This window comes from Sminthopsis crassicaudata, chromosome 1 (genome assembly GCF_048593235.1).
Source record: "Sminthopsis crassicaudata isolate SCR6 chromosome 1, ASM4859323v1, whole genome shotgun sequence".
NCBI lineage: Eukaryota > Metazoa > Chordata > Mammalia > Dasyuromorphia > Dasyuridae > Sminthopsis > Sminthopsis crassicaudata.
Window position 1 is genome coordinate 744,135,700 of NC_133617.1, and position 16,681 is coordinate 744,152,380.

The following is a 16,681-nucleotide window of genomic DNA, read 5'->3' on the forward strand; positions in this document are numbered from 1 at the left end:
GCCACTGATAGATGCTTTCTTGCCCTGGGCCAACTTGCCTACCTCATTTGTTTTTATTTAATTTTTTGAGCTTCCTCATTTGGATAGTAACTTTGGACTCCAACACCCCATATAGTATGTGTTTGTCCCTCATCAAATTGGAGAAATCTCAGCCTCACTCAGATCCTGAGTCTTGCAGAATTGTTTGACTTTCAGCAAATCACTTTACTTCTCATGGCCTTGATTTCCTCAAATGTAAAATGAGAGAGATGGAATTTCCAGCTCCAAACCTATGATTCAAACTACTTAGCCCAGCATTCACACACCTCCCAACCCAACTCCTTTCTACTTTACCTAAAGCTCACTGTGAAGATCTCCTACATTCAAGGCCAAGGGGCTAACTCACCCACAACTTCCTATTTGGTCCAGTCTGTTTCCATCTCAATACTTTTCATCTTTCTGCCTTCTACATACATTTAGACTGAATCATACCTCAATTCCCCTTACTAAAAGAGCACTTTCTTCAAAATGCCTTCAACTGATCTCCAGTTGAAAATCACATCTTTTTCATCTTACTCCTAAGACTTTGGATCTCTCCTTTTTATCAATCACATTCTAAGCTATATTATATTAATTTGGGGGAACAAGCATATGAAGACAGAGAGATAGCATAGTGTATGGAGATTTGACCTGACTTCAAACCCTTTCTCTAATACTTTCCAGCTATGTGGCCCTAGACACTTAATCACTGAAACTCTTTCCTCATCTATAAAATGGGCATAATAATGATCCCTATTCCCAGGGCTGCTGTTCAGATCAAAAGAGATAACATCTACAAAGTGCTTTGCAAAACTTAAAGCTCTCTATAAAAGCTAGCTATCATCATAAAAAAAATACCCTACTGAACACGGGGAAATGAGTGTAAACTGTGAGCATTTTTTTTTGTTTTTCTTCCCAGATTATTTTTACCTTCCAAATACAATTCTTCCTTTGCAACAACAACCACAAAATTTGGTTCTGCACATATATATTGTACCTAGGATATACTATAAGATATTTAATATGTATGGGAATGCCTGCCATCTAGGGGAGGGGGTGGAGGGAAGGAGGGGAAAAATTCGGAACAGAAGGGAGTGCAAGGGATAATGTTGTAAAAAAGAAAATTACCTATGCATATGTACTGTCAAAAAAATGTTATAATTATAAAATTAATAAAAAGAAAAAAAAATACCTTACTTAAAGTTTGAGTACTTAAACTTCATAACTGTGTTACCTGGGGGAGTTATTTGACCTCTCATTCATTTGTTAAAAACAAACAAACAAACAAAACAAAACAAAACAAACAAACAAAAAAAAAAAAACCAAGACTAACCAATCTCTGTCCTGGATGGACAATGTTTGTTATCGGTCACATTTTATTAAGAATATAAAATTAAAAAGTATGCAGTGGAGGATCAGAATGGCAAGAGAACCTATTTCTTTTTTTTCTCTCTTTTTCTGAGGCTGGGGTTAAGTGACTTGCCCAGGGCCACACAGCTAAGAAGTGTTAAGTGTCTGAGACCACATTTGAACTCAGGTCCTCCTGAATTCAGGGCTGGTGCTCTATCCACTGCGCCCCCTAGCTGCCCCCGCAAGAGAACCTATTTCAAAAGAATCACTTTTATTCCCCATGGCCCTAGCATTCAGAATAAGGAATAATAGATGGGAGTTGAAAAGAAGCAAATTAAGATTCAATGTGAGAAAAAAGACCCTCAAAATTGGCTGTATCTTGGAATGGAATGGATGACTTGGGAAGGTGATAGGTTCCTTCTCATCAGAAGACCTTGAATATTGCTGACTGATCCCTATTATATTGCAGAAATATTTGAGAGAACTATTATAATTAGTGAAAAAAAAACATTTTGTCACCCTAAAAGTGCTATACTGTGAGCAAGTATTATCATTGCCGTATGTCTTATCTCCTCCATAAATGCTCTCTCTCCCCCTGCAAATTTCCTTATTTTACTGATCCCTGTATTTGTTCTATCTCTGATAAGATCACAATTCCTCAAAGATTCAAATTCCTCTTTTCCATTTTGTCTTTATATTCCGTGTACCCAGTAGAGCTCATGTTCATAACGCAGGCTCAATAACTGTTTGTTGAATTAAATTGCTTTGTATAATAGTTATTTCTATATGTAACATCTCCCTCTACTGGACTTGAGTTGTAAGGTCCATAAGGAAAAAGACTGAGTCTTAGCTAAACTTTGATCTTACTTAAGACCTACCTCTAATAGTGTCCTGTATGCAGTAGGCATTTAATAAATGTCCAATGACTTGAAATTTTTATTTCATTTTGTCACCTTGGACAAAACCAAAGAGACAGAAATCAGGCCATAAACTCTTCCAACTTTATCGCATCAAGTGACATTTTTAAAAGCTAGCCAAGTTTTCAAAATGCCATATTAATGTTAAAATGATACTGGGTATAGTTGATGAAACTGTACTTATAAACCTTGGCCATCATTTTTACTTACTAATAACAGAGAGGACCACAACCACACAATCAAATAAGTTCCAACCATTAGCGAAGTAGAATTGTCTCAGAGCAAAGATCTTTAGGAGACACTCGACTGTGAAGATGACAACAAAGAAGGAGTTGAGGGTTTCCAGAAGTTGTGCTTTTTGTGGATTGGGTCCTTCGGGAGAGTCCGTTTCTGCCATCATGGTGACCATATTAAGGCAAATGAGAGTTATGATGAAAACATCAAAAGCTTGGTTCGTGACTACATCAAACACAAAAGCTTGGCATTTATTCTGCGGAAAGAAGACAAAGGAAAAATCCATGAGTTATACAAATAAAATAAATGAAACACTCATTCACAAGCTTTCCTCCCAACTATAGGGATGGAATTCAAAGGAGAAAATATTTTTGTCTTTCCACGGGACAATTTGGAAATATTGAGGTCAATCTATAGTTCGGATATTATGGGAATTCCAGCCACAGGTGTATGGTGATCCATGAAACTTGATAAATAAATTCTGGTCATTTTTGAGGTTCATCTATGGTATCATAATTCCCATTCTAAGATTTTATTTTATAATACACAGATCCAACAAATTCCATGGCAGAATTACCTCCATTTAGTGGCGTCTTTGTTATTGTGTTAATGGGCCTTACTGTAAACTATTATATAAGTCAGTTCCTTCTTATTGGGGTAAAAGCAAGCGATCCCCCCAACTCCCTATTCCTCTATTACTGCTTTTTTGTTTTTTTCCAGAAACCTTGTCAGACCCTACCCTTTTAAATGTCTCTCCTTCCTGTCAAGTTCCTATTTTATTAATAATTGAACTAAATGTTCTATGCACATTTAAAATTCAACATAAAAGAGGATTTATCTTTTCTTCCAAACTCATCCTTTTACCAAACTACACTTTTTATGTCAAACAAACCACCAATCCTTTAAGACTGTAGCCTTCTCTCAAGCTTGTAGCTTTGACCTGATCCTTGACTCCGCACGCCACATCTCTAGTCATCTGTAAATATTGCCATTTCTACCTCCAATTCATCTCTGCTGTCGCTCCCATTCTTTCTATCACAAAGTTCACATTATTGCAATTATTTCTTAATAATCCCTGTCCCAAGTCTATTCCCCATTCCAGGCCTTCTTCATCAAATTGCTCAAATGGTGTTCTTGAAGCACAAGACTGACCAGGTCAAACCTCACCTCAGTCAGCTCCAATGGTTTTCTACTGCCTCAAAGATAAATATAAACTTCTCTGTTTGACTCTTAAATCCTTTTACAACCTGGTTCCAACTTCCCTTCTAGTCTCACTATTCCCCACTCCTTGTTCTAATCTCTATTAGACAAAGTGACATTGTTGCTATTGCTCACTTTCCATTTCAGCACCCTTGCTTTCATCATCCCCCATGACTACAGCCTACTGTCTCCTGATTCTGTTAGAAGAATCTGCTGAGGAGCAGTCTCCTTCTTCCACAGGAGAATCTTCCCCGTCATCAGAAAACAAGCCACCCTGGATAATTACTCTCATTGCTACAAGTTCTACCAGAGAAGGAGATAGGCAATGCTTCCTGGGTACTACATTAGCCATGTGGAGATGGCCCATCATATTCTGGCTCTAGGAAGCAAAGGGCTAGAATAGGGTTTAGAATCTGACTTCAAATATTCACTAGTTCTGTGAGTCTGGGGTAATCAGTTACCCTTTGTTCACCTTTATCGACTAGAGAAAGAAATGGCAAATCACTGAATTACCTCTGCCAAGAAAATCCTATACAAGGTTAAGAAGAATTCAGCCTGCCCAAATGAACAAACAAGAGTGTAAAAGTAACACTAACCACTGACTTGCTTCCAGGATTTTTCCTTCACCTGCTCATCTGCTACTTTGGCTTATACCACAGCCTGTTCTGCTGCCCAGTATTTCTGGGATCTACACTGATGTGCACACCGTTGGCACTGCCCTGCTGTCCTCCAAGCTAACCTTCTCCAAATCCTGTATCCAATTCTTATTTCACATGGGCTCAATGTCCCTTTGGCAAGAAACCACAAACCCTTAATTTCTAATTTATCTCTAATTTCTAAAATATATGCTAACTCTAATTCTACCATATGTCTAGCCCATTGGATCCCTAAATCCCATCTTAATTTCTGTATTTAACCTCTTACTTCACCCCTATTGGACCTCTAACCCTTGGATCTATAACACACTGGTCTGACCACATTAAGGATACTGCAGAAGAATGTGGCTTAAATTAGTTGGACTACTCACTTAAATGGCAAGGAAAAGACATAGGTCAAAAGAGAAGGAAAATAGATAAATGAATACATAAAAAGAAAGATAAAGTATTAATTAAATAAAATTTGAGGAATTTAAAAGAGTGAAAGTAAATAGGAGTCAGGGTTGGGCTTAGTCCATTGGAATAGAGAAGAATCAAAGTAGTGTAAACAAGACTAAATTTAGGGACAGAGAGCTGACTTGAATGAAAAAGGGGGAAAATCAATAAAAAGAAAAAATGGGGGGAAATGCATGTTTAACAATTAAAATCAAGAATGAAAAATAGAAGAAAATGAAAAATACTTCATTAGAAAAATAACTAACCTGGAAAAATAGATCCAGGAGAAATAATTTAAGAATTATTGGGCTATCTGAAAACCATGATCAAAAAAAGAGCCTGAACAGCATCTTTAAATAACTCATCAAAGAAAACTGTTCCGATATATTAGAACCAGAGGGCCAAATAGTCATTGGAAGAATCTATCAGTCATCCCCTTAAAGAGATCCTGTGAGGAAAACTCCAGGAAATATTGTAGCTAAATTCCAGAACTATAAGGTCAAGAACAGAAAGAAATAGTATAAGTATCAAAGAACCACAGTCAGGATTATCCAGAATTTAACACTTTCTACAATAATGGATTGGAAGATCTGGAATACTATATTCTGGAGGGTAAAAGAGCTTGGATTACAACCAAGAATTAAATACCCAGAAAGACTGAGTATACTGTTTCAGGGGAAAAGATGGACCTTCAATAAAGTAGGGGATTTTCAATAGTTCCTGATGAAACGATCAGAACTAAATAGAAAATTTAGTATTCAAATACAAGACTCACCAGAAGCATAAAAAGGTAAACAGGAAGGAAAAAATGTTATTCAAAGGTCAAATTGTTTCCATTTCTACATGGGAAGATGATACTTGTAACTCTTGAAAAGTACATCTTTATTAGGGCAGTTAGAAAGGGTATAGATAAGAGTATGCGTATAAATTGACACTGATGTGATGATATAAGAAAAAAGTCATTAAAAGCTTAAACTGGAAAAGAGGAAAGGGGAAGTAAAATCGGATAGAGCACATGAAGAATCACAAAAGATATTATAGCAGAAGGGAAAATGGAGGAGAATGAATATTGTTTGAAGGCTAATCTCATCATATTTGGCTCAAAAAAGAAATAATATACATACCGGGTATAAAACTTTATTTCACCCAATAGGGAAAGAGGAAGAGGGAGAGAGAAAAGAAAAGAGAGGAGCAGAAGTAAAGGGAGGGCAGAAACAGAAAGATAAAGGGGTAAGAGAAGGGAGAAGGGATGAAAGAAGGAAGGGAGGTGGGAGTCAAAAGCAAAACACTGATGAGGAGAGTAAAAGAAGAGAGAAAAGTATAAATAGGGGGAAAAAGGATGGAAGGAAATACATAGTTAGTAATCATAATTGTGAAAGTAAAATGGATGAACTCCCCTATAAAACAGAAGTGCATAGCAGAACAGATTAAAAACCAGGATCCTACAATAAATTCTTTACAAGAAACACATTTGAAACAGAAATACATACAGTATAAAGATAAAAGACTGGGGAAGAAAATTATTATGCAGAATATATCATGAAGTAAAAAAAAGCAGGAATATTAATCTTGATGTCAGAGCAAAAGCAAAACAGATCTAATTAAAAAAGACTAGGAAGGAATTTTGCTAAATATTGCTTTAAAAAGGTACCATAGACAAACATATATGCACCAAGTGGTATAGCATCCAAATTCTTAGAGAAGTTAAGTCAGTTACAGGAAAAAATAGACTGCAAAACTATACCAGTGGAGGTAAATCTAACTTCAAAATAAACAAGAATTAAGTTAAGGAATAGAATCTTAGAAAAGTTAGATATGATAGACCTCTGGAAAAAAATGAATGGAGATAGAAAAGAATATACCTTTTTTCTTGATGGTACATGGCACCTACACAAAAACTGACCATGTATTAGGGCATAAAAACCTTACAATCAAATGCAGAAAGGCAGAAATATTAAGTGTATTTTTTCAGATCATGATGCAATAAAAATTACATGTAATAAAAGGTCAGGGAAAGATAGACCAATAACTAATTGGAAATTAAACAATCTAATCCAAAGAATGGGTGATTCAAGAAATCTTAGAAACAATCAATAATTTCATCTAAGAGAAGGATTTACGAGATGCAGCCAAAGCAGTTCTTCAGGGAAGTTTTATATATCTCTAAATGTTTATATGAATAAAATAGAAAAAGATGAGATCAATGAAGTAGTTATGCACCAAAAAGCTAGAAAAAGAACAAAATAAAATATGTGAGAACAAGAGTTAACAGATACTGAAGAGATTCTCTATAAAAGAAAATCAAGTGATCGATTATCATTGAAAAAATAATTCAAATTACTAACAAGAGAAATGAAGGACAAGTTAAACCAACCCAGATTCCGCTTCATACATATCAGATTGGCAAATATGATCAAAAGGGGAAATAAATGACCACTGTTCAAAGGATCTATACAAGGATTGATACACTATCGATTGATTTATAAATTGGTTCAAACACACAAAATGGAGAACAATTTGGCACTATGCCTTGAATGTCACTAGCTGTTCATACCTTTTGGCCCAGTGATAACATTACTATCCCTCCCAAAATCAGAAAAATAGGGAAAAAATCCATATGCACAAAAATATATATAGTAATATTGTTCATTGGAGCAAAGAATTGGGAACAAAGCCCATCGATTGGAGAATTTATAGAAGTTATAGTTTATGAATTTTATTGATCTGTAAGCAATAATGAAAGGAGATAGATTAGATAAACCAAGTTGGTCTTATACACATTGATACAGACCTAAATAAGCAGAATCAAAAAAAATAAAGTGTACAGTAATAATGTCATTATAAAGAAAAGGAGTTGTGAAAGATTTAAGAATGATGATTTATGCAATGGCCAATCACAACTCCAGAAGATTGTGATCAAGTGTTCTTAAAGTGGAGGTTTTGCATATTTATATATAAATATATATATATATAAATACATATATATGTACATAATCATGTATATATATGTATATATATATATAATTTTTTGTCTATATATATACACTTATGGAAACTTGGAGAAGAGAGGGAGTTTAAGGAGAAGTTTTAGGGAAGTTATTAATAATAATAAATGTATACTTTAAAAAAGAAAAGCAAGTTGTATAGAAGAGAAATTTGTTGTTTCATGTTTTCCTGTTTTACTTTATATTCAAGAAAAATTCATTCTTATTAAGTTCATCATAATAAAAATTAATTTTTTAAAAAATCTATTCTTTTCCCCTTGGCTAAAGTCTCCTGTGATGCTTCACAGAGGATGGAGGTGCCTTTCCCCCAGGCCAGGTCAGCAGGATGCCAGCTCTCCCAGGTTCTACTAGGTATAGGTCTAGAACCAGACAAAGTTAACTCATATTAACTTTAGGCGATGAGCTTTTCAGCCATGACATTTCTCAAAGACTATCCACTAAGGTGCAGCATCTTCATGGAAGAGGGAGGCTCCTATCCACCAATTATGGATATAAATGTAGTGAAGGTGCTATCTTACAAAGAAACCATAATATTTCATAAATTTAATTTTGTCTCCTATCTATGATATATATATATATATATATATATATATATATATATATATATATATATATATATACATTTGTATTTATATTTATAACAATTCAGTTGATCTCACCAAAGGCCTTGGAATAGGTTTTTGAGGCTTCTTTGATCCCAGTTTTTTCATTGCATTGTAATATTTTTTCTGCTCCTCTGTCATGAAGATATCTTGGCCACCTAAGTACATTGGAAAAACATTGTTATTTCTTTCTGGGTCCATTATGGGAGACAATCTGAAGTTTCAGAAATGAAGCTTTGCATTTCTATAATTTTCAACATCCCAGGAAGCCACATGAGAGATTCTATAAGACTTTTGCAAAGCTATGGAAGGTTATTCATTAATAGCTGATTTCCATCTTAATGGAGAATATAAAAATAAAAATTACATCTAAAATACTTAATATGAGGATGACACTACTTATAGTCATGCCTATCTTATGGGAAGAAAGCAATTTGTTTTCAAAAATTTTACCATACCTTTATTTTTTTAAAAAGTAAATTATAATCTATACTAATATATATTAAACGTCTATAAAACCAGGAAGATGGGCCAAATGACTTTGTACAGGTTTACAAATAATTTGTTCTTTGACAATTAAGAGGAATAAACATTCTGAGAGGCAAATCAGAGAAACTTAGACTTTCCTACAATCTTTAGCAAAAAGAAAATTCTCAGTCTCAAAAATTGTCTAAGGATAGCAATATCAAGTGGCCATGGAAAGGTCTTGATGTCTTACTCTAACTTTTTGCACTTTCTTAGGGGCCTTTCATTAATGGTATTGCAAAAGGATAGAGAATATCGGTGGGGAAAAATGTTCTGAATTCGAGGAAAGCTTTTGTATTCCAAGGGCACCCCCAGCAGAGGGAATGTAGAAGTGGTCTTTCTGGAGAAGAGCTCATGGATACTCTCAGAGAAAAGGGTGGAGATGACAAATGCACTATGCTGTCTGCCTCGAAGCTCCAAATAATGCCCTTCAAGGGGCTCTTCTAATATGGTCATGATTGTGGAAGAACATGGTGAAATGGAAAATATTTATAACATAGACCCAAGTCAGGTCTCTGAGGCTTTTTTACATGGAGAGAGAGTTCTGTTTCATTACCTGATTGGTTCCTAAATTACTATGAAAGTGCAAACAAGTATCATGAATATATACCATGGTGAGGTAACCTTCTGTTATGAATTAACTGCAGTACAATCTTTTGAGGTGAAAGGAAGAGAGAAGAAAGTAAAGGGAGAAACAGAGGGATTGATATGGTTCTTAAGAGGCATAAATTCTAGAGTCTCTTTCAGCATGTTTCCTCCTTATTAATGGAAGGGATAATTTACTCCTTTTCTAGGACAGAGAAGGTATACTGAAGACCCAGATCCCATTCAGATGGTGAAATCCTTAATGTCCTCCATTTATGATCATCTAGAATGGCACTACAGACATCATTGATGATCTTTGGGCATGGTGATGAGCAGACCGAGGAACAAAAGAAGCATCCAGAGCATAACATACAAAGGGATGCAAAGGGGCCCTTTCTAACATTTTTTAAAATAGTTTTTATTTACCAGATAAATGCATGGGTAATTTTACAACATTGACAATTGCCAAACCTTTTGTTCTAATTTTTCCCCTCCTTGCACCCCCCCAGATGGCAGGTTGACCAATACATGTCAAATATGTATAACATTTTTTATGTATACATTTTTTAAGTCCAGAAATTCTCTTCACAGCATGGAAATATGAATGTTATTATGTCAAATCCTACATGTTATAAGACTAACAAGTGCAGGAACTAGAACTTAGCTTTATTGTTATAGGGGACTCCCCATGAGGAAATTCCCTCTGCCACAGCAGATCACCACCTTCTTTGTATATTATACTCTTAAAAATTTCCCAGAACCTTGAATTATTCAATGGCTGTCTCAGAATCACAAAGCCAGCATGTGTTAGAGGGAGGGCATGAATCCTAGATTTTCTAGCTCAAAAGTTGACTCTTGATATGCCATGCTGACAGTAATACAGTAGCACCATTTTCCCATCATGATTAAGAAGCACAAATGCTTCCTCCTGGCCTTCTCTCTGCAAAAGGTACATAACAAACAAGGACCATCAGGACACTTATCTTTTTTTGCTGTTGGTTAAAGTTGTCGATGATAACACCAATGAAAAGATTCAAAGTGAAGAATGAGCCAAAAATGATAAAACCGACAAAGTAGAGATACGCATATACATTTGTCTCAAAGATTGGCTGCTTCCCTCTCTATGGGAGTGAAAACAGAAGACAAAAATCATCAGGGAAAGATATATTCTCCTTTTGATCGACTTATTTTAAAGACCAAAGTGGTTTTAACTCAACTCAAATAAGTAATACCAGAAAACATCCTAAATTATTGCTATGTTACATCTAGATTATTAAGAGCTATTTCATCTCAGAAGGCAGCACTGCTCTATGTTGCTATTGAAACACTTATCAAGCTTTTATTTTTAATTTTTAAAATTTTATTAATTTTAGCATTCTTTTCTTTTTAACTTTTGAGTACTGAATTCTCTTATCTTCATTTTCTGCCATCCATAGAGAAACCAAACAATATGATAACAACAGCAATCAAGTGAAATCATGCAAAACATTTCCATATTAGCCATATCACAAAAAAGCAAGAAAAATAAAGCGAGAAAATTATATTTCAATTTGGACTCAGAGTTGATTAGTTCTCTCTCTGAAGTTGCGTAGCATTTTTTTCATCATGGCTCCTTTGGAATTGTCTTCGATTTTTGTATTGATTAAGATAGCCAACTTTTTCAGTTGATCATTATTATTACATTGTTTTTACCATACACAATGATCTGTGTCCTTTTCCCTTCACTTGGCATCAATTCATATAAGTCTTATTATGTTGGGTCTTTTAAAATCATTCCCTTTGTCATTTCTTATAATAGTATTCCATCACCATCATAAAGTAACTTGTTCAGCCATTCCCGACTGATGAGTATTCCCTAAATTTCCAATTCTTTGTAAACACAAAAAGGAGCTGTTATAAGCATTATTGTAAATCATTTTCCTTTTCCTTTGATCTCTTTGGGGTACAGACCCAGTAATAGTATTGCTAAGTAATATATAGTCTTATTACTCTTTGGACACAGTTCCAAAATGCAGGATGATTGGACCAGTTAACAACTAACAGTTTATTAATTTACTTATTTTCCCTCATCTCCTCCATCACTTATCATTTCTCATAGATGTGAGATGGTAACTTGATTTGTTTTCATTTGCTTTTCTTTAATCAATAGTCACTTTTTCATGTGACTAACGTTTTTATTTCTTCTTCTGGAAAACTACCTATTTACCAACTGAGAAATTAGCTCTTATTTTTATAAAATTGACTCAGTTTATTATATGAGAAATGAGGACTTTTTCAGAGAAATATGCCCTTAAATTTTTTAAAAATTCATAATCTACAGAATCTTTTAATAAAGTGTAGTTGTTTGTTTATCCATTTTAATTAGCTATTCTGAGTTTCATTTCTTTCTAAAGTCCTGCTCTCCCTGCTTTTTTTACTTAGTGAAGTAAATCATATTCTCCAGTCCTTTATTTTACCTCTGTGTATTTTTCTGGTTCAAATATATCTCTTATACATAACATATTGTTGGATTAGATTTTGAATCCATCCTGCTATCTTCTTCTGTTTCATAGATGAGTTCATCTTATTCACATTCAGAGTTATGTTAACTATATATTTCCCTCCATCCCATTTTCTTCTGTTTATCCTTTTCTCTCTTTTTATATTTTGTCCCTCCCCCAGAATCTGTTTTGTTTCTGATCACTATCTCCTTTAATCCAACCATCCTTTTATCACTCCTCTCAATAGCTCCTCTCCTTTTCCTCCTATTTCCCTATTGGATAAGATAGATTTCTATATTCAACTGAGTGTATATACATATTCATATACATATCCATTTTTTGAACCAGCTTCAATGAGAGGCTCAAGATTACTTACTCCATAATTTCTTCTTTACAATAAAAGTTCTTCCATGTGTGCTTCTTTTTGTGAGAAAAATATCCCCATTCTATCTCTCCCTTTCCCTTTCTTCCCATTCATTTCTTTCTCACTCCATTTTTTTTTTGGAGATCAATATGTCCTCTGGCTATATTAGCTCCTTCTGACTGTTCTAGTAATGATAAAAGTTCTTTCCATATAGGAATGTAAGCAGTTTAACTTTATTGAGGCTCTTGTTATTATACTTTCAGTTTTATCTTTTATGCTTTTCTCGACTTCTCTTTGAATGTCGAATTTTATAATCAGATCTGGTCTTTTCATGAATACCTGAAAGTCTACTTCATTAAATATCCATTTTCCTCCTGAAAGATTATACTTTATTTTGCTAATGTAAGTATTGCTGTACTTAATGTACAACAATGTAAGTACAGTAATGTAAGTTATTCTTGGTCGTAGTCCTGGCTCCTTTCCCAATAAGAATTCTATATTTCAAGCCCTCCACTCTTTCAACATGGAAACTACTAAATCTTACATGATCCTTAATATGGCTTATTTCTAATTTGTTTCTTTTTTATTGCTGGAAGTATTTTCTCCTTGATCTGAGAGCTCTGGAATTTAGCTATAACTTTTCATTTTAGCATCTCTTTCGGGAGGTAATTATTGGATCCTTTCAAATTCTATTTTACCCTCTAGATCTAAGATATCAGGGCTGTTTTCCTTGGTAATTTATTGAAATGTGATATGGGTGTTTTTTTCAATTATGGCTTTCATGAAATTCAGCAATTCTTAAACTGTCTTTCCTCTCCTTTTTCCAAGTCAGTTGTATTTCCAGAGAGATATTTCACATTTTCTTTTATTTTAGCATTCTTTTGAATCTGTTTCATTGTTTCTTAATTTCTTGTGTAGTCATTAGCTTCTTCTTGCCTGAATCTAATTTTTAAGGAATTGCTTTTTATTGAACTTTTATATCTCATTTTTTCATTTGTTCTATTATGCTTTTTAAGGAGTATTTTTCTTCAGCGATTATTTGTGCCTCTTGTCATTAATCCAATTCTTTTTTATAAGTTATTTTCTTCAATATGCTATATTGCTTTTTATTAAACTCTTGTTATTCTTTTTTTATTTTCTTGAATTATTTTCATTTCTTTTCCCAATTTTTTCTCTACCTTTTTTTTTAATGATTTCAGGAATTCTTGCTGAGCCTGGAACCAATTAGTATTTCTCTTTGAGGTTTTGCTTATAGTTGTTTTATTATTATTGTCTTCTTCTGAGTTTATGTCTTTGTCTTCCTTGCCACCAATAGCTTTTTACTGACAAATTCTTTTTTTGTTAAAACAACAACAAATAAGCAAACAAGCTTATTTTTCCATCTCATTTCCTGATTTTGAATGTTATAGTGAAATTGGGTTTTGTTCACCTGGAAATGGGGAGGCATTGTCCCAAAAGTGTCTTCTAACTTTTTCTGTTGCTACTTTTAGAGGTAGTTGTGGGGGGTTATGTTTTCATCTGTTTCCAAGGTCATTTGATCCAGGACAAAGTGTGGTCACTGTTTTCCTGGTTTGCATATTAATCTCTATTTTGTACTGTAGCCACAAGTGCTGGTGTTTTTCTCCATTTTGGAATTAGAACTAGGGTCTCCGCTTCTTTGTGACTATCAGTGCTCTTCTTCACCCTGAAACTATCACCCAGAACTGTTCATGGGCAATAGAATTGCTAATCAGTACCAGTTGCCTCAAAGTCATTTAAGGGTTCCCTGTGATCCACTTCTGATCAGTAATCTTGGGCTGGGAGTAAACCACCCAAGTCAAAAGAAAAAAAAGAAAAGAAAATGTAGATATCCTTGGGCTGTGAGTTCCCAAAGATGCTGCTGCTGTTGTTACTTCTAAAGCCCACAACTGGGGCTCCTCTCATGTTCTGGGCTGGTTCCTGCTCCAATGTTACAGATTTTTCCTGCTAATGTTCTAAGTGTCTTAGAAGAATGTGTCACTCCAACCTTTAATTGACTGCTGTTTCAAAATTTGATTTAAGGAGTTATTTTGAAGTTGTTTAGAGGATAATATTTGGAAAGTTCAACTGGGTGGCTGTCTCTAATCTGACATCTTGACTCTGTCTCCACATCTAGCTTTAGAAACCAGTATGTGACAGGGTGATGAACCCTGGAATTGGTATTAGAAGACTTTAGTTTAATTCCTAACTCTGACAATTATCAGTCAAATGATCATGGATAAGTTGTTTCACTTGAATCAGTGTTTCTTTCTCTATTAAAGATTTATAACCATCCCTGGACTGTTTTTCTCATTAGTTGGTTGTTACCAGCACCAACACGGTGAAACACAAAAGAGTAAGATATTAATATTAATAATTTTAGACTTAAGCACTATAGGAAGTTGAGAACAAACACAGTTTGGTCAGACCTCACCTTCCTTGCCTCTTATTTCAGATATTAGTGTTAAAGTTCTTTTCTAGGATTCAAAGATCAGCATATCTATACTTGTGTGGTATGAGTTCATTTCCCTGAAGTTCATTTCTTCTCACAACTCATCTGTAACCTGGCTTTTCACTATTAAAGGTAGTGGTGTTTCTGACATTAGATTCGTTTGGAGAGTACATTTTTAGACACCCACAGTGTCTGAAAACTTAATGTATATAAACTATGGCAGACCTCAAGGAGATCCTAAGGAAAAAAAAAAAAAAAACAGTCACATGTGTGTGTTTACAAGGAGGCAGGAAATGTAGCTTCTGCTCTTAACTCTATCTCTGGTTTGCTACGTGACCTGGGCTAATTCTTATATTCTCTAAATCTGCATTTGTTCTTCTGTAACCTTATGGTTGGACGTGGTCTTTTCCAGCTCTGAGTAAAATCAATAACGTAATTTTTTTGTTTACAACTCTGACTTCTCTTTCTCTGTTCTCCTGGGACATGATCTCATTTCCTGAGCCTTCAGCATCTAGGATTCTGTAGCTAAGCAGGGGAAAAGAGACTCAGAGAAAATACTCCATCTTGCTGATTCCTAGGAGTAGAAATATTAGAAGCTCTATTACTGAGAGATCAATGTTCCCTGTAGTCTGCACCCAAATAAGACAGCCAAGGAAACACTGGTACTGTCTACCCATCTCTGTTGGAGTAGATTTTCTCCATTGCGGGTATTTTTAGGTTGCAATACAATGACCTCTGGTCATAGTAACATGCCCCCTATACTATGATCCAAAACACCCTTGAGCTTACCCAGTTACTTTCAGATAATCTAGAAAATTACCCAGTGACTCCGACTTACCCCTGGTGAATCGACAGCTGTATACATAATATCCGTCCAACCTTTAAATGTGGCCTAGAGCAAAACAATAATAGTAAACATTGTTATACACTATTTTGGGGGAATGAAATATAAACATCAATAGACATTATTGTACACTCATCTGCAAATGATTATGAGGAATTATGAGTATAGAAAACTTCTCAAGCCTTAAAGAGTTTATAATTCAAATTAAAGGAAAATTTCAAGAACAAAAATCACAGAATTCAACAGTTAGACAAGATCTCAGTGGCCATCCATTTCCACCCATACATGAATGTTAGGCTCTTACTAAGTGATAAGTCGATACTTGGCAATTCTCTAGCTCAGAGTTCACACCTTTAGTTCAAATCTTTAAAAGAGTTTACACTTTTAAACTTCTGAAATGAGTTTACACCTTTAAAGAAGCAAATTCATTGGTTGAAGGAGTTCCCACAAGCCCTGGGAGTACCCATAAGCCCATTCTCTGGGAGGATAAAAAGAGGAACATTGAGTCTGAGGATTCATTCTGGATTGGGTCAAGGAGAAGATGTCCCGTGGATTTGCAAGTCCAGCAATCCCACACTTTTGGAGGGGAAAAAGAGGATTCGAAATTCTACCTTCGCTCTGGCTGGAGGCTCCAGAAGCCTCCCAAGAAACCTGCTCACAGAGGAACAGATTATATAGAAAAGAAACCTGTAAAGGGCTAGAACTGAAGCTCTACAGACTGCTGAGGACAAAGATAAAGAAACCTTGAAAGTCAGAAAAGAACTTGGTAACAGAGACTCACTAAGAAAAGAAGGGGAAGGAAAGGGCCCAGGAAAAGAAAGGAAAGAAAAGAAGAGAACTAGGTGAAGACAAATGATTAGGCCCAAGTCCAAGTACTTCTGGACCATGTAATATATATGAATTGTATCCACATGGGGTTCAGAACATAAGCTTGAACCTGACTCCCTTCAAAACCCACTCTCCATCAAGACAGCATTTCATACCCCCAAACCCTTACCATTTGAATATGACCATCTA

General features: G+C 34.9%; 1 protein-coding gene across 1 annotated transcript in view; it reads right to left on the minus strand.

Moving 5' to 3' along the window:
• Positions 1-16,681, minus strand: part of SCN11A (sodium voltage-gated channel alpha subunit 11) — a 93,531-nt gene that overhangs the window by 5,699 nt on the left and 71,151 nt on the right. Inside the window, exons 23-26 of the mRNA XM_074289230.1 lie at positions 15,659-15,712; positions 10,507-10,648; positions 8,475-8,575; positions 2,496-2,775 (exon numbers count right to left, since the gene is read on the minus strand). Coding sequence (XP_074145331.1) covers positions 2,496-2,775; positions 8,475-8,575; positions 10,507-10,648; positions 15,659-15,712 — 577 coding nt within the window. The remainder of the gene's footprint in view (positions 1-2,495; positions 2,776-8,474; positions 8,576-10,506; positions 10,649-15,658; positions 15,713-16,681) is intronic.